Source organism: Procambarus clarkii, chromosome 63 (genome assembly GCF_040958095.1).
Source record: "Procambarus clarkii isolate CNS0578487 chromosome 63, FALCON_Pclarkii_2.0, whole genome shotgun sequence".
Taxonomy (NCBI): Eukaryota; Metazoa; Arthropoda; class Malacostraca; order Decapoda; family Cambaridae; genus Procambarus; species Procambarus clarkii.
Genome location: NC_091212.1, coordinates 7,893,153 through 7,917,525, shown reverse-complemented (window position 1 = coordinate 7,917,525; position 24,373 = coordinate 7,893,153). Strand labels below are relative to the sequence as shown.

Genomic DNA, 24,373 nt, shown 5'->3' with positions numbered 1-24,373 from the left:
CAGCTTTTACAGCAGAGATTGGAATGCCCGTATCCAACTCAATTTTAGGCTTATCACATGCAGTTTTAGCTACTGCTACCCTAATCTATATGAAAGATTACAGAGAAAAGTATATAATTCATGACAACACAAAACTGCACATTTTACGCGTGCTCATAATTTATACAAGTGTATAAACAATCGCTAAATGCCCGAAACGCTTTGCGTAATAGTGGCTTTAGGCGTTGTATGTACTAGCTTTATCTATAAATCTATCAATTTTTGTAAAACCTCTTGTATGTATGTACTTTACCTGAATAAACATTTATTTATTTATTTATTTATTATTTAATTTGCCATTTTCATTGTTGAATTCCCTGGCCTGTGCAACCAATCAGAAGTGAGGACGCAAGTCACGTGGTCAGCGATGTAAATAAACACATTCCTCGAGTGTGAGGCTGACACTGCAGGGATGGTGGAAGAAAACCTAATAAAATAGATGAAGAAACATTACAAAACACCGCGAGCGCGGTAGAAGGAGAGAAGAGAGCCAGGCAATGAAGGCGGCCCAGTAGCCAAGAGAAGTCTCTCCGTGTCGAGCCCTTTTTGAGGCAATACTGAGCTGAATAAATCCTTCACAACCTGCACGGACCATCAAGAAGAAGAATTGCAGAGGAATTGTCAGCATTATTTAAGAAACAGTAAAGTATCTCCAGAGCAACAATGGATTCTTTGGAGTTTAATATTTCGCCAAATAAGAAGGTGATTATTGTTGGTATTAAAGTGTCCACCATTGTGTGGGGGACAGGTAATCTATTTTCAGTCAGCTATCAGTTTACAACCAAAATGTTAGGTCACTTGGTAAACATTTTGATGATATAAATGCACTTCTTACAGCGCTAGGTACTAAATTATCTTTCATCATTTTAACAGAAACTTGGCTAAGTAATGACTATACTCAACTCTACAATTTAGCTGGTTATAAAGCCATTCATAACTGCAGGCCTAATAAAAAAGGTGGCGGTACAGCAATATATTACAAAGATACCTTCATTTGCAATAGTGTCATTAGTGATAGAGACGACTATTGTGAATATACCTTTGCCAAGTTCTCCAGTAAATCCCTTAAATCCTCCCTGATAATCGGTGCCATCTATAGATTTCCTAATACCAACATAGCTTTATTCTCTGACAATGTAAGGAATCTTATCATAAATAACAATCTCAACAAAAATCACATCATTCTGGGAGGTGATTTCAATATTGACCTGGGTCTTCAAAACAACCCTCAAGTTGACTATTTCCGTAACAGCATGCACTCCTGTATGCTAATCCCCACAATCACCAAGCCCACCCGAGTCACTCAAACATCTGCCACTACCCTGGATCACCTATGGACTAATATAACAGCTCCCCTTACATCTGGGGTAATTTATGACAGAACAACTGACCACTATCCTACTTTCCTCATAGCAAACATTGACACATCACCACCAGAAACCAAAAAACTTTCATTCAGGCTACATAGTGAATCAGCTTTAGGCAATCTCTCTAATGCACTCCACAATATTAACTGGGAATCTGAATTTAATAATTCACAGGATATAAACTCATCAACTAACCTCTTTCTCTCCAAAACTCTAAGCCTCTACAACACTCACTGTCCCCTCCTTACCAAACAAGTAACTGATAAAAGAAAAAATAACCCGTGGCTCACAAGTGGCATAATTAAATCGATCAACAAAAAACATGAATACGAAAAGAAATTTAGGAGTGGCCTAGTTTCAATGGAAATAGTTAAAAGGTACTCATCAGTGCTTACCAGTATCATAAGAAAAGCAAAACTTTCATATTATGAGACTAGATTCAAAGAAGCAAAAGGCAACATGAAAAGCACATGGAATACCATCTCTAACACCCTGGGAACTAAACAACACTCCCACAACCAGATAACACTCTCTAAGGATGGCCTTACACTGTCATCTGACTTAGAAATGTCGAATGAATTTAATAGCTTCTTTTCATCGATTGGTGCTAACCTTGCAAGTAAAATCCCACAGACTCAGACACATATCAACACATATCTCTCAGGCAGCTATCCAAACTCTCTTCTCCTCTCACCAGTCAGCCTGACAGATGTTGTGTCCATCATACACTCACTAAAAACCAAAGCTGGGAACATCAGTGAAATCCCATCCATTGTATACAAAAGCGCCTCCCATGCCCTTGCGCCACCTATAGCTCTGCTGTTCAACAAATCCCTTGAGTGTCATGCCTTCCCTGATATCCTTAAAAAAGCAAGAGTAACGCCAGTTCATAAAGGAGGTAATCCGTCAGACATAAACAACTATAGACCAATATCGAACCTACCCATACTATCAAAAATATTTGAAAAAATTATCTACAAACAGCTCTACTCCTATCTCGTAAAATTCGACATTCTTAGCCCTGTCAGTTTGGATTCCGCTCTCAAAAGAGTACCAACGATGCAATTATTAGTCTCCTTGATATAATTTACTCAGCCCTTGACAAAAATGAGTTTCCAATTGGACTCTTCATTGACCTGAGAAAGGCCTTTGATACTGTTAATCACGATTACCTCTTAAGTAAACTCCATCATTATGGAATCCGAGGCCATGCACTGGACTATATCCAATCCTATCTTAGTGATAGACACCAATGTGTAGCCATCAATAATATAATCTCTCCCATTCTACCAATAACTGTTGGAGTGCCACAGGGCAGCATCTTGGGACCTCTTCTTTTTCTTATATACATTAATGATCTGCCTAATGTCTCTAACATTCTGAAACCTATTTTGTTTGCTGATGATACTACCCTCATCTACTCCAACCCCAACCCACATACACTAAATGGTGTTGTTAATAATGAACTAAAAAAAGTCCACTTATGGATGTCAACCAACAAACTAACACTGAACATAGAAAAGACCTACTACATCCTATTCGGAAGCAAATCTACAAATGCAATTCAGCTTCAGATTGACAATGTAAACATTAGCAATAAAAATGATGGAAAGTTTCTTGGCATATTCCTAGACAAGAGACTCAACTTCAGTACCCACATACAACACATAACTAAGAAAGTCTCTAAAACAGTTGGTATACTCTCCAAAATCAGATATTATGTTCCTAACTCTGCTCTCATCTCTCTATATTATGCACTAATCTATCCCTATCTCAACTATGGTATCTGTGCATGGGGTTCAACCACTGCAAACCACCTCAAGTCCATCATCACCGAGCAAAAATCTGCTATCAGAATAATATCAAATTCTGCTTTCAGACAACACACAACCCCCTTGTTTAACTCCCTAAACATGCTAAACATAATCTCACTCCACAAATTCTCTTGTGTCAACTACATTTACAAAACCCTGTTCTTAAATGCAAATCCTTGTCTGAAACTCTTCCTGGACAGATGTAATAGGACCCATTATCACCACACCAGAAATAAATATCTCTTTGATATCCCCAGAGTTAAACTTAATCTGTGTAAACACTCTATGCAAATAAAGGGACCCAGTTTATGGAACTCACTCCCTACTGAATTGAAAAGCTGTCCAACTTTTACATCATTCAAAATCAATACTAAAAAATACCTAATTTCATCTTCATAGTTTTTCACTTTTTGCCTTAAAATTGCACTGTATCATTTGCTACCCAATCTCCCAACCTTTATGTTCCCAATTTGAACATCTTTTCCATTGTGATCATTGCTGTTTTCTTATATGTGCTGCCAATCTGTTGTATGGTGTTTATAAATCTTGTTTATCTGTATCTTTTGCTACCCAGTCTCCCAATCTTTATGTACCCAATCTGAACATCTTTACCATTGTGATCATTGCTGTCTTATATGTGCTGTCAATCTGCTGTATGGTGTCTATTAACCTTGTTTAAATTACTAATCAAGCTGTCAATGTAATCAATCAGAGCTTTAATATAACAATGTGCTTTAATATACTTACTTATCTCTCTCATCTCATTTTTCTCTTGTAATGTATCTTTCATTTATCAATTCTGATTGAAATTACCTACTTAAAATTATCTGCTAGATTAAGGACCTGCCCGAAACGCTGTGCGTACTAGTGGCTTTACAAGAATGTAAATACTGTACTATCCAATGTATTCTCACAAACCCAATGTACCTTCTTGTATATATATAAATAAATAAATAAATAAATAAATAAATATTAAACTTATCAAGTTCTCGGTAGTACAGGTGGGTCCGTTTTCGATTCACAATCAGGAATCCCAGGGTCGAGTCCCGGTGGGACAGAAATGGTTGGACACGTTTCCTAGCACCAAATGTCTCTGTTTAGCAATAAATAGGTACCCAGGAGTTAGGCAACTATTATGGGGTTGCATCCTGGGGAAGATCAGTAGTTCAATCTTGGGGGGGGACATTGATATAAGCCTAACGTGTGTATGATCTCGACCCACAATCGAGAATTCTAAGTTTGAATCCTGGGCAGGACAGATATGATTGGGCGCATTTAATAACCTGATCAATCCTGATTCCTCTAAAGGGTACCTGATCAACCAGGCTGTGACTCATATGTCAGGCCGCAAGCAGCCGTGCCCAACAGCCTGGTTGAAAAGTCCAGCAACGAGGAGGCCTGGTCGACGACCAGGCCGCGGGGACGCTAAGCCCCAAAATCACACCAAGGTAACCAAGGTCACCTAATGCCCCTGTCCACTTAGCAGTAAACAGGTACCCAGAAGTTAGTCGACTTCTTGTGGGGTTGCATTCTGGGCTTCAGTAATTAGACCTTGGCGGGTGGGGAGAATGGAGACCTTGCTATACACTGTATATACTGGCTGCCTGTCCCCTAACCCAATGAATTATGAAATTAATAATTAATTTATTTTTAAATTTAATTAATAATCCCATAAGTCAATAATTGACAATCAGGTTGCAACCCACATCAGTTGCTCAACTATTGGATACTTGTTTACTGCCAGATGAACAGTGGCATTAGGTGTAAGATAACTCCCAAATGTCAGGCCCTACCTGAATATCAAATTCAAGTCCAATCAGTTATGAACCTACTCAACCCATCCTCCTGTTTAGCTAGTACCTATTGTGACGATCGTCAATAGTCAGAAGTAGTACGTTCTTATCTTTTAGATAGTAGTATACTGACTAGTAATGATTTCTTTTAAAATAAATGAAGTTAAAACACAAACTTAAATTTTCCTATGCCTAGTATAGTACACATTTGTATTATATTAGGCCTCAGATATCATGTATTAGGCCGAGGGAGATTAGGATAGGTTAGTTTAGTTTGTCAAAGCAACTCAAGTAAAATATAGTTTTCTAGTTTGTCTAACGCAGTAGTTCAGATTTCTACATTCGTTGTATGTTAGTCATACAGGTTAGACGTCAGGAGCCGGTCAGCCGAGCGGACAGCACGCTGGACTTGTGGTCCCGGGTTCGACCCCGGGCGCCGGTGAGAAACAATGGGCAGAGTTTCTTACACCCTGATGCCCCTGTTACCTAGCAGTAAATAGGTACTTGGGAGTTAGTCAGTTGTCACGGGCTGCTTCCTGGGGGTGGAGGCCTGGTCGAGGACCGGGCCGCGGGGACACTAAAGCCCCGAAATCATCTCAAGATAACCTCAAGATAGTATATATATATGTACCATGATCCTCATTGTTACTATAAGTACTATACTACCAAAACAGGAGGATGGGCTGGCCAACTGGTCTCTCCACTGTACTGGCATGTAGGGCAGAGAACAGGAGATGCTTTTTCACCCATGGAACGGCCTACTCGCCGAAGCCATAAATGCCAAAACTGTGTTAAGTTTTAAAATCTTACCTGGAAAGAATCAAGGCAAATGGGGGACCTATGACAAGCTGCTGGCTACCTGTCCTCGTTGAGGTCACTAAGGTTATTGGCCCTCAGGAAAATCGGTTAATTTTATAAACTTGTGGAAATTGCTAATAGAAACATTAAATAATTATCTTAAAATTTTAGTACAGTATATACTTCTTAATACAATATATTTATTGATCTCATTGAATAAATATGATAATTAATTTTAACCTAATGATTCTTGGGAAATCATGATTCTTTTATGTACTGTTCAGTATACTAATATACTTTATGTTGGTGTTATGTCATCCCCACCATGCAGGTGATATAGAAACCGAAGTTTTGCATCCCATAGTGATAAAAAATACCTTGCAATAAACCATTTTACAGGCCCTTAGTATCGCTAAAGTTGTACTAAAGTTGTACTAAAGTATTGCTAAAGTTGTACATTGCTAAAGCAATGTATAGTTTGACAATTTTATGTACGAACCTAACTTAACATTAACATTTCCATTACCATTTTGTGAACCTTAAACGTTAATACTATATACATGATCTAATATTTTCAGTCTTTTAGGTTAAGTTTCTCTGTATTTACATATAACTTTTTGATATCCTGTATAATCATGTTCTATAATACAAACCAGTCTATATTCATGTATACAATAATTGCTTGTTTAAGTACCGAGTTTACTTTAAACAGATATCTCCTCGGAAAGGTCGTCGTGCCTTGGGCATGGGGTCAGATTCTATGGGCTTTGATGATGACATAGGTGTTAATGGCTCTCCACTAACATCAAATGCACCATCACCAAGGGTAAGATTATCTCTGGACTACACAAAAATGATAAACTTCACTTGCTTTATGTTGTACTGTGCTGTACAGTATGGGGTCCTAAGAATAAATATAATATAGTAATCATTAATCTTAATAAAATTTTCAATTAACAGTGGGCCACAAACTCAAAACAGGAAATATTAGGTTACAGTTCTTTTAAACAATAATTGTTTAAATTATTGTTCATAACTAAGTCGGCTATTGTGACATTAAGGGACTAACTTTCAAGTTTGTATTCAAGTTTGTGGTACAGTATGTGAATATTGTTTTTACTAAGCACTAAGGCTATAAGGGCAATGTATTATATTAAGTGGCAGTCTGAGAGTAGTGTCAAAATAGTGATCATTCTTGGTCATTTCCTCAGAATGTCCTTGCCTCAGGGCCTCCAGCGGGACGACGGGCTGGAGGTTGGGCCAACTCTGCTAAAGTTGGGTAATGTTTTTTTTTATTGTATTACTGTGTACTGTCTATTTTAATTCTCGTGACAAATGTACAGTATTATGATGCTGTAATAATTTTTCCTTGATTTCTGTAGGGAGCTCCTTCGGCTCCCTGGAGATATCGGACTGATATATGCTATATTCCTTCAGTCAATGGAGTTCTGCCTACCAGGGACCACTAGCCAGAACATAGCCGCCTCAACTCCCCGTTTGTACTCCAATTTATCCATTCTTCTTCGGAAGTTCTTAGGGGCCAGGTGGCGTGGGTGTTACATCATACGTTTTGGTTGTTGTAACTTGTTGGGTTGGCTGCCCGCTTGGATGTCCTGGTTTTTGGTTTTCAGGACCCGAACCTGAGAGCATTGGTCACATTGACCTTGGTTCCGTCTTCACCTTCAGGTCCTTTCTCGGTGGGCGTGGTTCATCCTGCTCCTCCCCCCTCCCACCTGCTGTCGGCTTTGAGACGTATGAGGGTTTCGGAGTCGGGGCAGGGTTTAATTGGTGATGAGACTATGGAGGCTTTGGGGGCTGCCCTATTTCAGATGGAGATGGAGGCATTCGAGCCTGATCCTCATGCCTAGGCTTCTGGGTCTTACCAGCAGAACCCCTTCTGTGCTGCCTTTTTTTCAGGGGTGGAGGGCATGGGGCCTGGCTTGGAGGCTCCTGGGGCTGAGTAGTCACCCTAGGGGCTTGGACCCCCTTTGATCCTGCTTGGGTTTTAGTGCCCTCGTCGCAGAGTTTGTTGTTGCAGGTGGAGAGGTTTTCTTACCCTCTTCCCTGTATGGTACGAGTTTGATTTGGGGTCGACTCCTCCCCGGGTTCTGTTCCGGGTTCCCTTGGGTTCCTCGGCTCCCTCTTTCCATAGGTTTTCTGCCTCTCGCATCCTGCCCAAGGAGGTTTGGGAGGCTTTTGCAGCTTACATCCTGTGCGACCTGGATTGTGCCTCTGTGATGGATCCGTCCTACTATTTGTTCTATGATTTTCTACTCTTCTGCTGCTCAGTCCACCCTAGATGAAATTTCCTTCTCTACACATCCAAAAACTATTATGGACTTACTTCTATCTGCAGTGTTTTGTACCAGTTTACTGTTGGTTACCAGTTCTTTCCTAACTGCTTGCCTAAGATCTGCTTCTTGTTTGTCATTTCTGGTTTTGACTTCCAAACACACTTCCTTAATCATCTCTTTCTCTTTTACAACTCGTGCATATGTCTCTCTTATTTCTTCTTTATACTTTTCTAGTTCTTTATTAGCCTCCTCTGTTTGAGTTGCCAATGATGTTTCTCGTGTGCGTGTGTGTGTGTGTGCGCGGGCGCGCGTGCATGACTAGCACACGTAGCGTTTTGGGCAAGTCCTTAATCCTATGTTCCCGGAATATGACCCCGCCAAATCGTTAAACAACCAGTATACATTTTACTGTTGGGTAAACTGAGGCTACAGTTAACACTTTGGTGCACCCCGCTCGCCACCCCTCAACTGTGCGATATGGGACCCAGGGTGTCACGGGAGTGCGCGTAAATTCTGAAAAGTGTATACTTTCTTCAACTTTGTCACCTTAATTCTCGTCCTACGAGATTAAATTTGGTATCATTGTGTTCGCAATAGAATTCTCTACAGCACTAAATGCATATAAACTCCAAAAGCCCGGCTAATTACCCGCAGCAAACAGAGAAAGTGCGAACGAGTTACCCAGGAGCGCGCAAACGCTATAAAATGTTTTCACTATTTTCACTCTGGTCACCTCAATTGTTATCCTAAGTCTTTCATTTTGGTCTCAATGGGTTTGCAATAGAATTCTCTAGAGGAATATTAGCATATAAAATAAAAAACCTGGTCACGCTCCAACCGCCGACGAGTTGAAGACGGGCCACGCGTTAGCCGCGAGTGAGTGCTCAGCCGCCTTCCAGCTACACTCCCAATTCCCGCCCTTTTCAAGCCTTTCTTTCGCAATTTTCTTCCTGGAAGGGCCTTGTTCATGATCACTATCCATCGTGGAGTAAGCGTAGATAGTTTCTAAAGCCGCAGTAAGAAATATAGCCACGGAAAATAGCCGAAATGTTCACACGTTTGAGATGCGAGGGGAGGCGACATTGGTCACAACAGTGGAGCGAAAACAATGGGCCCACGGCATGTGCCAAGTTGCCTGAGGGCCACGAGGCTCAACAAAGAAAATGGGAAGACATCGGCGCGCATTTTAAAACAAGTCCCCAAAAAATCGGATAGAAACCTGATTTTTGGCGATTATTTAAAGTGGATGATGCAATGCTGCGTCATCCCCAGAATTACCGCCAGTAAACGGATGACGCAATGCTGCGTCATGCCCGGGCGAAAGTGTTAAGGATTGACTCCCAGTAAATCCGTTCCGGCCAGGATACAAACCCAGGACAAAGCGCTTGTGAAACGCCAAGCGAGAGTCTTAACCACTACCACCATGAGGACTGCTTTTTCTTGGGGGAGTGTGGCACGGGTTTTGTCGGGCCCGCATGCTTGAATGGTGGGAGTCTGCTACTGTTCTGCAGGTTTACTTGGTGGGGGGGGGGTACTTTTGAGCACCTCGATGCTGTATGCCTTTTTATCCCTGTGCTTCCTCGATTTTCATCTCGGCGACAGTAGGAAGTCTCTTGGCATTCTTTTCGTCATTTCCCCTCTCTTTGTAAGTTGTCTTGTCATTTCTTTCTTGGCTCTTTCATGTCCGTCATCTTATGTCCAATACTGACGCCTCTTATCGTGCGGCACTGGTGGAGCCGCTCCTGCTGGCGTTCGGGGTGGATGTTTCTTCCATTCTGTAAACTTTCTCGGGATTTATTTCACCTCTGGCCTGCTCTTGCGCCACTTGAGCCGCCCTGGTTCTTGGATCGGGTGCTCTCTCTCTTCTCTCTTCTCCACGGTTTGTGGTGGCCTCTTTGGTTCAAGATTGCTTCCCACAAGGCTCTGTTTCTGTTGGCAATGAGCTCTGGGAGCCGGGTTGGTGAGCTTCATACTCTCCTCCGGCACAGAGGTTTCTGCTCTTTTGGTCCTGGTGGACGTTTTGTTCAGTTGAGATGTCTCCTTTTCTGGCAAAAAACAATATGATGGGCTTCCGGAGGGGCCCTTGGGTTATTGATGCTTGGTTGATCAGGCCAGCGGTGCATTATGTGTTGTATCCCCTTGCGGCTCTGCACAGTTACCTGCATGCCTCAGCTTTTGATCTGATTTCCCTCGTTCCCTGTTCCAGGGCTCGGATCTCTCAGGTCGTCCGCAGGGTTATTAAGTCTAACCAGCCTGTGGTCTACCCTCGTGGCCATGATGTTCGTAAATACTGTATACGGCTTTGGTTGCCATGTTTGGGAACATGGCTTGGGCTGACATTTGAGCATGGGGGTTTTGGTGGTTGAACTGGGTCCTGGCCGCCCAGTATTTGGTGAATGGTCCTGGTCCCAGTCGTTCAAAGTCGTCATTTGGCTTTGGGTCCCAGGTTGCAGCCAGTTGTCTCGTCTTCAAGTTGATGCACGTAATGCGGCTGCCTTTAAGGGAAGTCCTTCTTTTACTTGATCTTTGATTATGTAGCTCCAGGGAGCCAAAGGGGCTCCCCACAGAAAACCAGCGTTGAATGTAATGAAATGCCATTTTCTAGGTGAACCCCGGAGACTCCCTGGCACACCTCCCTCCCTCCCTATGGCCAGCGGTTTTGTTTTTATGCTCGGCCCCCGAACTGAGGTTTGCACAGCCGATGCAGGGCTTTCCCCCTCACCCCCCTGCGTGGGGGGGGGAGGTTGCACGGCAGCAATGGATGACGTTTGCTTGTTTCCTTGTTTTCTTTTGAGGGAGACATGGAATACCCCCCAAATACATGGGGGTTTCCTTAGGCCATTGCTCCCTACACATTTTTGAGGAGGCCATGCTCTGGCTAGTGGTCCCCAGTAAGCAGAACTCTATTGACTGAAGCCCCAGACTAATATAGCATACAGTATATCAGTCCGATAGCTCCATGGAGCCTCCGGGGCTCACCCAGAAAATGGGGTTTCATTACATTCAATGCTGGGTTTTTGTAAAAAAGTGTTTAATGTTACAAGTCAACTGAACAGATACTGTGCTGATATTGTTGCAGTATTGCTGAGCCTATAATTTGGATTTGCATTCTTTGCTGCACTGTACAGTATTTGCTTATTCTATTTTCTTCTACTCCTCTTTATTTAGGGGTTTTGGACCACCACTGGAAGATAGAAGGTTTCGGCGTAACTCGGACTCTGATCAAGGTGAGTTACGTGAGTCTGGCTATGTAAGGAAATGATGAAAAAGATCACTCAACTAGTGTTATATTAGTTATGTTGGTTGGTTCCAGATTATTGTATTTAAAATATTCATCCACTTGGATTGGTCAGTAGAGTGACAACTTTGTGGGGTCAGCATTTGATCTCCAATGATCCAAGTGGTTGGGTACTGTTCCTATACTCAACCTTCGTATCACTTCCAAGTGCCACTTGGGCATACTGACTTTGCAGCTTCTCTTCATAATTACCTTGCCTTTCACAGCAACACATCCCGGAACATTAGTAAATAACCCTAGACAGTTTCCTTGTTTTGCAAAGACTTACTCAGTCCTTTTGGATTATAATATGTTGTTCCTTTATTACTGTACAGTATTGCCACTTCCAATATTGGTTTGAAACATTGACCATGAATGGGCACCATACAATATAATGACTCCAACAATTCATTTGAATAGAAAGGTTAAAAACTGTTTGGTCTGACTAATAACTGGATGGGTGACCACACAGTCTTGCCCCTCGGTTCTGGTAACCTCGGTAAACCTAACCGGCATCATATCCCTGGCATTGTTAAAACAGTATAGTATATCATACGTACAAGTACTGTGTATAATGCTGGATGAATTTAACAATAAATGTCTGTTTTCAGTGTGTTCTACATTATAAAATATCATGAATACATTAAACAATTCTATATTGCTTGAAAAACAAACATTCAAGATATATTGATTCTGTTGATAGAGAAAGTGCATTTAAGTAATCTTACAATGTTTTCAGACATGCCTGTAATACCAGACCTTGATGATGTGGTGGAAGAGGATTTTACTCAACAGATTGCTAACGCCCCAAGGTAAGTGCACAGTGGACGTAACTGCACATGATGTTTACTCTGTTGCTGCATCGGGTAATGACCAGTGGCATGAAATGCAAAATACGCCTTTTTTTATTAACCCTTACATGGTTCCAGTTGCTGTCTATGAATACCTCCTGTGCTTGGGTCACCAAAATGTGATTTTCTGTTGTGGGGCAGACCTTTGTGGCTCCCTGACACTACTATACACTGAGATGGTGCCATCTACTAGGTTGCATTAGCTGTGGTGTTCTTTAGGCCTATTGGGGACAAGAGCCAAAACCTGGTCCCCCTCACAGAGGTGCAGGGAGTTGATATATATTTTTGCTACCTCACTGGAGGAAGGCAACCAGAAAGTTGGCAAATGAAAAGAAACTACTGCTGGATTCAAAAGAGACTGAGGCCTCAAACACTCCCCTGCACAACCCCCCCCCCCCCCAACCTTGCCTGGAGGGGAAAGTGGGGGAGGCTCGCTCTGTTTGTTCACGCCTGGTCTCGTGATTCGTGGGCATTTTGGGTCATGTCATCTGACTTCTAGTGGCGTTCAGCGGCTTATCCTCCCTCGGGAGGTTCGGGGCTGGCGGAGCAGGTTTCTTCCCCTGTGCTTCAAGTCGTGTTGGAATGGTTGCGCTTGGACGTGGTTGAAATGATCCCATCCCTCCGGTGGGTTTTCCGCCTGTTTCCAGTGCCGAAACAGGATTGTGCGGATCTGAGGTTCATTCTGGACTTGTCCCGTCTGAACCAGTGGATTCCTTGCCCCTCCTTTCAAATGAGCACTCTCAGGTTTGGCTTCTTTTGGAGCCGGATGCCTGGGTGGTATCCCTGGACCTCGAGGACATGTATTGGCATGTTCCTATTCATCCGGGGTTCAGGGATTGGTTAGGTTTCATGGTGGGGTGTCTTGCTTACTGCTTATGTTGCCTTCCTTTTGGCTTGAATTTGGCACGCATCTTCCCCAGGTCGTAGTGACTCGTTTGCATCTGCTAGGGGTTCGGGTTCTGGCCTACCTTGACTGGCTGGTGTGGGCTCCCAGCCAGTCTGCTTGTCTGCTCGTCAGGGGTGTGGATCTTTCCCAGCTTGCCAGGTTCGGGTTCTTGGGGAACTAGTGGAAGTCCCATCTGGTTCCATCCCAGGTTCAGACCTGGCTGAGTCTTGTTTGGGACTCTCGGACCGCTTATATGCCTCTCCCTCCAGAGGCGTTGCTGTGGTCCCACCTTCAGCTGTTTCTGGGAGGTCCCGGGTCACTTGGTGGCTGCTCGTGAGTCCGAACTTCGCCGTGCTGGTCAATCCACTGGATCTGGTTTGGCTTCGGCGTCTGTTTTGGTTCCTTCAGAGATGCCCCTTCTGCCTCTCTCACGATCGTTGGGTTCGTCCTCCGGGGACCTTGCGTCGGTTGCTGCGTCGCTGACTTCCTCTTCGGGGTTTTCAGGGTTCAGTGTCTTAGCGCCTACCCGAGCCTTTGCTCGATGTGCTCATGGATGCATCGTCTCATGGTTGGGGCTTTGTGACCATTGCTCACCAGGCTGGCCAGGGGCAGTGGGGTCCATCCTTCTGTCGGGCTCACAGCATGGTGCGGGAGTTTACGGCAGTTTGGCTGTCACTTCGGAAGATTCGGGTCTCTCGGGGTTCAACCATCCAGCTCCATTCGGACTGTTCTCCGGTGGTTCATTGCCTGAACTGTGGCGGTTCTCTTCGGTCCTTGTCTCTTTGGGGCTGGTCGCTTTGAGTGGCTCGTCTGCTGGCTTCTCAGGGTTTGGCTCTCCACGAGGTTCATATCCGGGTTGTGTCCAGTGTCCTAGCGGACAGCCTGTCTCGGTTCATTCCCCTGTCCATGGAATGGACAGTCGACACCGACTCCTTCAATTGGCTCTGCCGGGTGTACGGACTCCAGGAAGTAGACCTCTTTGCGTCAGCGTGGTCTTGGCATTTGCCGATATGTGTGGCACCCTTCCCCGACTGCGAGGCTTTCGCGGTGGACAACTTTTGGCAGGACTGGTCGAGGTCCTGACCTATAATATTGCCAATTGTATGGTGATCAGGTGGCTTTATTGATGGTGTCCTACCTGAGAGCTTCGTTTCAGCGATGATATGACGTTTCCTGGCGTTCTTTCCACCATTTTCTCTATCTTCGTAGGTTGTCTTCTATTTCTGATCGGGTTGTCTTGTCCTTTCTGTCTTGGCTTTTTCAGGACCATCATTTGATGTCTAATACTGTCGCCTCGTGTCATGTGGCATTGGCAGAGCTTGCGTTCAGGGTGGATGTTACTTCTGCCCTGTTCCATAAGCTTTCTCATGCTTTGTTTCACCTCCGGCCTGCTCATGCGCCGCCTGCTACATACTGCTGTATGTACTGAGTGAATCAACCACAGCAGCCTCCCGGGTAAGTCTCTTTTTCCTTATCTTTGGTTATGTAGCTCCAGGAAACTGAAGGGGCTCTCCACAGAAAACCAGCATTGAATGTAATGAATCGCCATTTTCTGGGTGAGCTTCGGAGGCTCCCTGGCAACCCTCCCTTCCTCCGATTGGCGGTATTCGCGTGGTTGATACTTGGCCTTCAAACTGGAGTGGCTGGGTCGCCGGTGCAGGGTGTCCAGGGCTCCCCCTCTTTTTCTCCCAGGGGGTCCAGGTCTCCCCTCTTGTCCTCCCGGGGGGGGGGGGGGGGGGGGGGGGACATGCGACGTGGTGATGGAGCATGACGTTTGCTTGGGATTGGAGGAGGTTCTACCTCTCTGTTCGGTTTTCGGTTGCAATTTACTTACCATGTGGGGTCTGTTTTGTTATTCCTACCTTTCTGGGTACCTAACCCCGGTCAATGGCAGGTAAGGAAAACCTCCAACCCCAGGGGGGGGGGTTTCTAGGGCCATTGCTCCCTGTACCTGTCTGAGGGGGCTCTTGTGGTTCCTGGTAGGTTGAACTCCATAGACTAATGCCCAGTCTAATGATTCGCATATTAGCCCGATAGCTCCGGGGAGCCTCCGGGGGCTCACCCAGAAAATGGCATATCATTATATTCAACACTGGTTTTTTAGTAATGCCCAGGAAGGTAACGAAGGCTTTCAGGATTTTTCCCTAACGTGGCAAACAATTGCCAGAGGTCTTTAGTGTTGAAAGATGTCCATATAGAATATTTAGGAACCTTGAATGTTAAGAGGCACATTAAACCATCCACAAGCAGCAGAAGGATTATCAGTCTATCACTTGAGGGCAACAGGAGCAGTTTAAGGGGTTAAGAAAATGTTTTGTTTATAAATTTACATATTTCTGTTTTTGATGCAATGTCTGTATTGTACTGTATCTTCAACTTTCTTGGTCTGAAATATTGTAATTATGTTTGCTGCAAGGTATTGTATTGTCATATTGGACTACACTGCTCAAATTGTCTCAGAAATTGTATTATCATCTAGAACTTCAGCACTGGCCATATTTTTGTTGCAGTGTTGCCATCAACCTTGTTGCCACATATAAGGAGCTGGACTCAGACTTGCTGCGTCATGCTGCATTTTCAACCTTGGATGATATAGACCTGCGAATCCTCGCCAACGGCCTGGCAAACGAGGCTGATATACGAGAGGTGAGTTTTATGTCTCACACCAGTGCTCGTCAGAAGCCTGTTTGGTGAACCACATTAACGTGGCTGAAGAGTTTATATTCAACCGCATATTCTGTATTTACTATCTTCTGATTTAGGGCTTCTATCCCTCTAACTATTTTTCTAGCATCAGGGCTTAGCTGAAAGAGGAGTTCTCCATAACTCATTTTTGTTATTTCAGGGTGAAGAAAAAAGTGAATTACTATAGAACATATTACACTTATTTATACAATTTGTACAATGTTTAAACCTCCATGGTTCATTCTCAAGTGAAAAGAAATTACAAAACTCATTTATTTATACCAGTACAGGGTCAGGTGATAAACAAGTACAATAAACGTAAAGACAGGGGGATAAATGGGGGATAAATGGGGGATAAAGCACATACAAAGATTAATCAGGTGTAATAGGCAATAAGATTAATCTTTGTATGTGCTTCATCCCCCATTTATCCCCTATGTATCCCCCTTGTCTTTACCTTTATTGTACTTGTTTATCACCTGAAAGTCAAGTAAAAAAAAAAAGACTTTAACAGAATCCCCCTCACACAAGAGGATGTTCTGGAAACTGGAACATGCTGGAGGGGTGATACAGACTTTTGACATGGATGAAAAATTATCTAACTGACTGATCATATCGGACTGTAGGAGTGTAACTAGTGGAGTACCACAGGGTTCAGTGCTGGCACCAGTAATGTTTGTCGTCTATATAAAGAATTTCCCAGTAGGAATACAGTTCTATATGAACATGTTTGCTGTTGATGCTAAGCTTCTAGGGAAGCTAAGAGACTTAGATGATTGTTATGCCCTTCAAGATGACCTGAACAGAATAAATGTATGGAGCAACACTTTAGAAATGGAATTCAATATGAATAAACACCACCTCATGAAATGTGGAATAGGAGAAGATAAGCCACTTGCAATCTACTAATTATGTGGAAAGATGCAAAGGAACTCTGACAAAGAAAAATATTAGTAGATTGTCACCTGGTGACTACATAAAGGACATTGTGCAAGGAGCATATTCTATGCTTTCCAATTTCAGAATCACTTTTAAATATTTGAATGGTAAAATATTATAGGAATTGTTCATGACTTGAGACCAAAATAGAAATGAGGAGCAGTTCTATAGTTCCCATATCTCAAGAAGTACATCAATAAAGTGGAAAAGGTGCAAAGACATGTTACAAAGTGGCTTCTGGAACTGGAAAAACAAGATCTAATACGAGAGGCTAGAGGTGTCAAATATGCCAACAAAGATAGAAGAAAAAAAGGTGATATAATCATTACATACAAAAATGTAACAGGAATCGACAAAATTGACCAAAAAAAGGAATTCTTGAAACCTGCAACTTCAAGGACAAGAGTTCATAGATTAAAGCTAAGGAAACAAAGTTGCTGGAAATAACTAGAAATAACTAATAACTAGAAGGAGAAATAACTCTTTTTGCAAACAGTGGTAGACGGTTGGAACAAGTTAAGTAGGTGGTGGTGGCCTAAACCATCAACAGTTTCAGAACATATAAATTGTCATGCACACTTCCATGGAAATAAACATTCCATTCGCCTGGGCTGTATGGGTTCTATGATAAATAACCTAAATAAATAATCCACCGAGGACCCCCATGCATGTGAGCAACACCCTCACATGCGTGGGGTCCACAGTTTGAGACCCATATATCCCAGGTGAATGGAGTGTTTATTTCAGAGCATCATATGACAAAGAGTACTGGGATGACGGGAGACGCCACGAGAGTAGCACTCATCCTGTAACTACATAATTACACACATATACTGTATACATATATTCACATGTGCATGTATTCACATCACAGACTTACTTACACAGTGCTCTAATATCACTACTTCCCAGCCGGACATTGAATGGAAGTGGGATACAATCTTCACCGAGGTGTCATCAGACCTACGCACTGAGTGGGAACCAAGTGACGAATCCAGTGAGCGTGAAACATCTTAGTAATGTAGGTGGGAGACCTGAGGTCAGATAAGTTACCCTTTCATCTCACTGCGTCCTTATTCACTTTGTTGTGAATTTTAGGGAAACCAGAAGTTGAGGAAGTGTATGAAAGTATGTTATGTATTGAAAGGACATATGTTAAGGGCATATTCAGTTGATGTGAACACAGCCGTGTGAGTTGATGTGAACACAGCCGTGTGAGTTGATGTGGCTGCTATATCACTACTAGTCATTGAGTACGATTGCTTTCTGAATGCTATAAAATCTTTATGAATTACATATGAAAAAGTAAAATGTATCTCAGTTTTTATAAATAACATTCAAATGACGCAGAGTAATCAATTTACAAATCAAATTTTTGTGGGGTATAATTTCATTTTAATTAGAAACAGTAATTTACCTGTTCATTTGTTGACAATTTTGAGAGTTCTACTCCCACAGCCTTTCCTGGTGAATTTCTAGTCTTCGTTGCTCGAAAGCCGATGTAACCAACACAGCCAGGCTGATCCAGTAACTCCAGCAGGAACTTGTCAAGCTCTCTCTCGAAAGCTCTCACTGTTGTTCCTGCGACATTTCTTACATTTGTTGGGAGGAGATCATATAGCCGTGCGCCTCTGATATTTACAATGCTTGAGGCAGAGATGCACCTTCATTTCTCTATTGTTCAAGACATTAAGTCAAAGCTCCGTCCACCATGTGATAAATGTTGTTGGTTGTTTCCAAGGGAAATAGACTGATATGCAAGTATGTGCAAGTACAGGAGTAGAGCTGTGCTCATTGCGGTTCTTCTTCTCTATTTAATTAAACATAAATACTAAAGTATTTGTAAAGTTTCTAGTGGCCTTCACACATGCTGACTCTTGGAGCGACTCCAACTGTCTTGTTTCAGACCCACTCCAACCCATCTACTCTGTGCTGCTCCAGTCATCTACTTTTGGAACTGTTCTAACAATCTGGTCTTGGAACCACTGCACTCATTTGTCCTCACTACTGTTCCAACTATCTGCTTTTGGTCCAAGTCCAACCATCTACTCTTAGAACCACTCCAACCATCTGCTATTGGAGCTGGTCTAACCATCTGTTACTTAGTTTATGAAGGACTTCTTTCTTGTCATTTCTATACAGTCTTTTAAGCAATTTGAAAATGCAACTTAATTTTGGACTGAAGTGATGGTTGAACCAAATCTTCCTATGTGCCATTTATTACCTTCTACATTATCATCATATATCTTGCTGTTCATTCCTTCCAACGTCTTTAGTCTTTCTTCGTGCTGTAGTTCATATTTCTTTATCCTCAGATCCATTTTCATGTATCATCTCTTCAAGTTCAGTTTGGCCTCTTGCATAACCTCTGTAAGGAGAGTTTAGCCTCTTGTATCACCTCTCAAAGGTCAACTTTCTTAACTAATAAATGAGCAAATGTTCTATAAAATTCTACCTTGCTTTCCTGTACACTGGCATTTACAAATTCTAATTTCTCCTAAATCATATCCTTTGTTTGTAGTAAATTTTGTTTCCTTCCTTTGTATACCTGATGTTTATTTATGTCATTTATTTTACTGGTTTCCCATGTATTTGGTAGCTTAACTTCACTGGAATGATCTTTCACTAATTCATTTAACATTTGAATTCCATCTACAGTCTTGATTTTCAGCTGTAAGATTAACTTTTTTATTTTCAAGGTGATTGTTTACATCCATTAGGTCAAATGTTTTTCTTTAATGGCTCCTGTTTTTCACCTCAAGTTTTCTCACCATATTTATAATATATTCCAGGCTTACCTTGTCTAAAAAGTCACAAGAATCTTCTCTACTTTGTTCCATGTCTTGTGGAAGCAACGCCGTTGTGTCCGCACCTGCCATGTTGGGCGTGTGCTCATACATGTGCCTCTGTATTAATGGGTTAACCTGACTGGCAAGGTTCTGTTTATATTAAAATTAATAGCAAGATCTTAAATATTGTATAATTTAGTAGTTATTTATGCATAGTCACAGAGATGTCACACTTGTGTAGGTTGCTTCATTATTACTCTTATTGACACTTGATACTGATATATAGTCATGTCTATGATAAATTTAGTACAGTTATAAGTGTCCTTATTTTAACAGGAATAGTTATATATTTGAATAAATATAACCTAACCCACGTAAATGACAAGAAATGAAAGTGATGAAATTTCGGTCCGTCCTGGACCTTCATCAAGTTGTAACGTAGCAAAAGTGGGACTGTGTGTCAAGGTCAGGTGTGGGTTGGGCTATTTATCTCACCTACATTATTGTGACTTATTCTCTGCATATTTTAATACAAAAATTTGCACAACTGATATTGACTCTTGGCACTAATGAAATACAGTACTGTACTGGACCCCCAAGGAGAGATTGGTTGGCTATGATTCCTCCATTATGCAATATCAGTACAGTGGAACTTTCTTTTTATTGTTTATTTTATTTGTCCTACATTTACACAGATTTTACACATGACGGCTAGCTGCACCTCCCCAGAAGTGATACTGTTGTATAAATATTTTATATATCAATGTCTCATGAGTGCTAAATGGCTCCTTGCCTCAATACCTCTTACCTTTGGCTTAAAAATACCCTTTATATGCCATGGTCCAACCAATTGGACTGGTTAGTACAGTGATGCCCTTGCTTTTTGCAGGTCAGCATTCAACTCTCGGCGGTCCAAGTAATTGGGCACCATTTTTTCACTATGCTCCTATCCCAGCTCCTTGTCCTCATATCCCTTCCATGTGCTATATAAATTCATACTGACTCAATGATTTCTCCTCATAATTTCTTCCTTTGTCTTAAAACCATCGTCATCCCTATTCCTTGACACCCGGATCCTTCTGGGAGTGCCGGTCACTGGAGACGGTCAGCCTCTTGCAATCACACCCAGACATTATGCTCGCACAATAAGTGTTAGAAGGAACACTTGCAGAGACATTTATGTTTGCTAATCCTCCTTTTTCCTCTGTTTTCTTTAGGGACATCATTGACAAACTTTAGATTTTGTATAAAATCTTTATTGTATACAAATTTGTTTATCTTATTCAGTAAACACTGAAAGCAATGCTGTGTTTTTATAAAGGAACATTCAATATAAATATTCGAGTAACAATTCAAGGGTAAACTTAAAGAAAAAGAATGAGAATTTATGCAGTGTGTCTGATTATGGAAAAACTATTTGGAAAATACATCAGGAAAGTTTCAAGATGCATTTTGAATACTTCAAAGTTTGAAGAATACTTATTGAATACTTATTGAAAGTTTAAGGCACCCGCAATACATTTTGAAAGCTTGGGTCATCAAAATAACATCCTGAAAATTTCAAGAACCTAAAAAAAAAAAAAGCATATTTTCATGTGGTTAAATAAGAAAGAACACAATACAACTTTGTATAAAACTTTTGTATAAAATAAATCTATCTATCGCAAACATTCATGGCCGATCCCAAATCGTCTAGATCTTGTATGGTACAGTATTGTGATTGTTCTTCATGTGCGTGTTTCATAAAGTCGTTGTTTATCACATTTATCGAAATTAATTCTAGTACCAATTTCATAAAATTGAACTTAACTAAATATTTATATTATGCTTTCCTGAAATGTATTTATTACAGACCTTTAATTTAATAACATTTTAAATGGCAAAGGAGGTTTATTTACTGAATAATAATAATAATAATGTGATTTTTATATGTAGCCTTTTTTCCAATCTTTGAATGCTTTACCAAAACTCATTACAGAAATTTATTATGTTCACATGAAAACAAAAGTACATAATAATTAGCTACTGTATTTCCATTGTGGCATATTGTTCATGACACCAATTTTTAGTTCTCTACCTAGATTATTAGATTATCTATCACTCTATATCTCTCTCTCTCTCTCAAGAGAGAGAGAGAGAGAGAGAGAGAGTGATAGATATAGATAATGAGAATGAGACGCTAATGGGGTTCACCATAAGTCGTCAGTGTTAATGTTCACCAAGTTGTCTTTGTAAAAAAAAATTTAGTACTGGTATAAATAGCACAGCCACTGTATTCCTGAGGTTGAGCTTTAAAATATTCCTCAAAATATTGCATTTTGTGTTGCAGTGTTAAAACGTAACTTGACTGGCATACATCCTACACATCAAAGTTGTAAATAATACTGTGAAAGATAATGTACATTATCATCCTTACTGTATACCTAATCTTGTGTGACTATTGGTACACTATTTATGAATATGATATAGTGAGCATACCTATAAATATACTATTTATGAATATGATATAGTGAGCATACCTATAAGTATTAAAAAAAAAGAGCACAGTAGCGGTAAAAAGGAAACACAGTATATAAACAGTAGAGCCACAAGTCATAAAGGGGACAAGGCACTTATAAATGCTAAATAAACACATAACTTTTTACTTAAGGCATTTGACTAGGCTTTATTTATATATTTTAGGCATAAAAAGCATAAGAAGATTTCTCCATTTTCTCCTTTATTACATATTTACTGACTGGCAATAATCCTTCAAAATGCTAGGCAAAAGATATTTCTGGTATATTTATCATCTGGTGAGACCATTTGTATTTGTAATAAAAAATTGCATGTAGTCTCAAGGAATAAAATCCTTGGATGAGTGTATAGTTCCGAGTTGTATAATCCCTGGACGTGCATATACAGTAGTCCGAAGGAGAATAATCCAGGAAGAGCATGTAGTTCCAGGGAATATAATCCTGGGAAGTATGTGTAGTCCTTAGAAACATAATAATTACTGAAACAACAGCTATACAGTATTCATACAACCTCATATAATATTGTTCATCTGAAAAAAATAATAATTCTTCATTGATGAAGATTTCTGCCAATTATAATTATTTTTAACAGCCAGCAACACTTCCAAATAAATGCAGTATGTCTTTAACTCCCTAACTACTTAGGCTATTTTGATGCCTTATCTGTCTTGCAAAAAATAATGTAATAAATGTTTCGTTTGGCACTTTAATTAGCGTCCAGGAAAAATGAAAATCCATCTAAAAAGTATCTGCCTGTTGTGGTTTAGCTGTAGTGGTGTGGAGATATATGGATTGAGGTGAGGTGCTCACGAGATTAACATGGTTCATTTATTTTCATCGTTTCTCGCTTTTATGTTGTACTGATGTGTCGGTAGTTGTATTCATATTCAATCATTTTGGAAATATATACATATGTACACAGATGTGTGTATAAAATTACACACATATTTGCTCTTGGTAAAAGTTCAGTGGTTAGCATGGCTGGCCTGTGCATGCGGTCACTGGAGGGTGGTGCTCCAGACATGGCCCACATCATTTGACTAGGGTACTGGAAGGAAACTATGGGACTAATATGGCAAACAATCGACAGAGGTCTTTAGTATCAAATGACATTCCCCTAGAATAGGTGGGGCTTTTGAATAAAATGGGACCACCTTAAATCATCTCCAGGCCATTGAAGCATATGGGTCAATCGCTTGCAAGCGACTGGGGTAGTAGTGTAAAGGTTAAGCAGGCAGGATCTTAAATAATTTGACAAATACATATAGTTACCTATAATTACAGTATATAATATAAAGAAACTAATAAAATAGCTAAAATATGACCAGAATTAGGGCATCTTGTTTCTCTATACAGTAAATTCCGCCCTGTTTGTTGTTTCTCGTACCTGGACTGTGTATCTAGAACTCTCATCCAAAATTTTGTTAATTTGTTCTGCATTTCTGTAAATATTTAAATAATATATATATTCTATTCAGTATATAGTAGTTTGATAAAATATGAATGTTAAAGTGATAGTACAGTACTGTAAAAGACACGAGATATTAAGTAATTATTGTGAACGAGAGAGTAAGGGGGCATTGAGTACTTCACAAACACGTTGTCTCCTTCAAATAAAGTGATGCTAATGTAACAGTTTATTTGAAGGAGTAATACAGTCCAGTCCAATCATTTGTCTTATTTACAGGAAAAACAATCAATGTTTGGACTGGGCTTACCCCTATATATTTCAGATAAGGGAAGAGTTTACAGTAATTATTGCACATATTCCCACATACTTCATAATTATTTATCGTTACGTTTAGTTATGGTGTTTCAGTTTGGTTGGGTGACCTTTGTTCTCTTCTTTCTGTGAATTCTCTTAAGCGTTTCTGTGCTTCTGCCCACTTCTGCCGTGCCCAGATGCTGTCCTGGTCAGGGTGACAACAGCTGTAATACAACGTCAAGAACAACACACCTCCCGCAGTTCCCCCAAACATCACACCAATGCCGTAGTTGTGGAAGTAATTATCGGGAGCGCCGTAGTGCCAGAAAATAGCGATGATTATATGCTCCCCAAAAGTTATCACATAGTAGAGCGTGATACGCAAGATCTGTGGTGGAAAAATAGACAATTTTACTAAAGTGGTTATTTCTGGGAGGCCCAATCAGTAGCTCCCAGGAGCTTATGTGCTGATGTAGGAAATCCATAATAAGGGCACCAGGCCTCTTGAGACCCCATGCTTGACCTACTGGGAGCCAGGACTAGAATCTGACACACACTACAAGGCAATGAGAACATGAGAACCAGAGTTCAACTCAAAACCAAAAAAAAAATCTTCAGAA

General features: G+C 41.1%; 2 protein-coding genes across 2 annotated transcripts in view; one reads left to right on the top strand and one right to left on the bottom strand.

The window, feature by feature from the left end:
* The first annotated feature begins 404 nt into the window (after positions 1-404).
* LOC123765777 (intraflagellar transport 43) lies at positions 405-20,835 on the top strand. The gene is made up of 7 exons (XM_045754516.2): positions 405-741; positions 6,524-6,637; positions 7,023-7,090; positions 11,274-11,332; positions 12,122-12,194; positions 15,630-15,765; positions 17,656-20,835. Exons 1-7 carry the CDS (start codon positions 703-705, stop codon positions 17,758-17,760), a joined length of 594 nt encoding a protein of 197 aa, XP_045610472.1. The 5' UTR covers positions 405-702; the 3' UTR covers positions 17,761-20,835.
* LOC138349699 (uncharacterized) overlaps positions 20,773-24,373 on the bottom strand; it is a 96,738-nt gene continuing 93,137 nt past the window's right edge. Inside the window, exon 12 of the mRNA XM_069308684.1 lies at positions 20,773-24,141. Coding sequence (XP_069164785.1) covers positions 23,854-24,141 — 288 coding nt within the window. The 3' untranslated portion in view covers positions 20,773-23,853. The remainder of the gene's footprint in view (positions 24,142-24,373) is intronic.

Bases quoted from the DNA above. Each gene is read 5' to 3' on its own strand.
- LOC123765777 (XM_045754516.2), top strand. From the start codon at position 703: ATGGATTCTTTGGAGTTTAATATTTCGCCAAATAAGAAG. The intron at 742-6,523 runs GTGATTATTGTT...TACTTTAAACAG, and splicing joins ATATTTCGCCAAATAAGAAG to ATATCTCCTCGGAAAGGTCG. The intron at 11,333-12,121 runs GTGAGTTACGTG...CAATGTTTTCAG, and splicing joins TAACTCGGACTCTGATCAAG to ACATGCCTGTAATACCAGAC.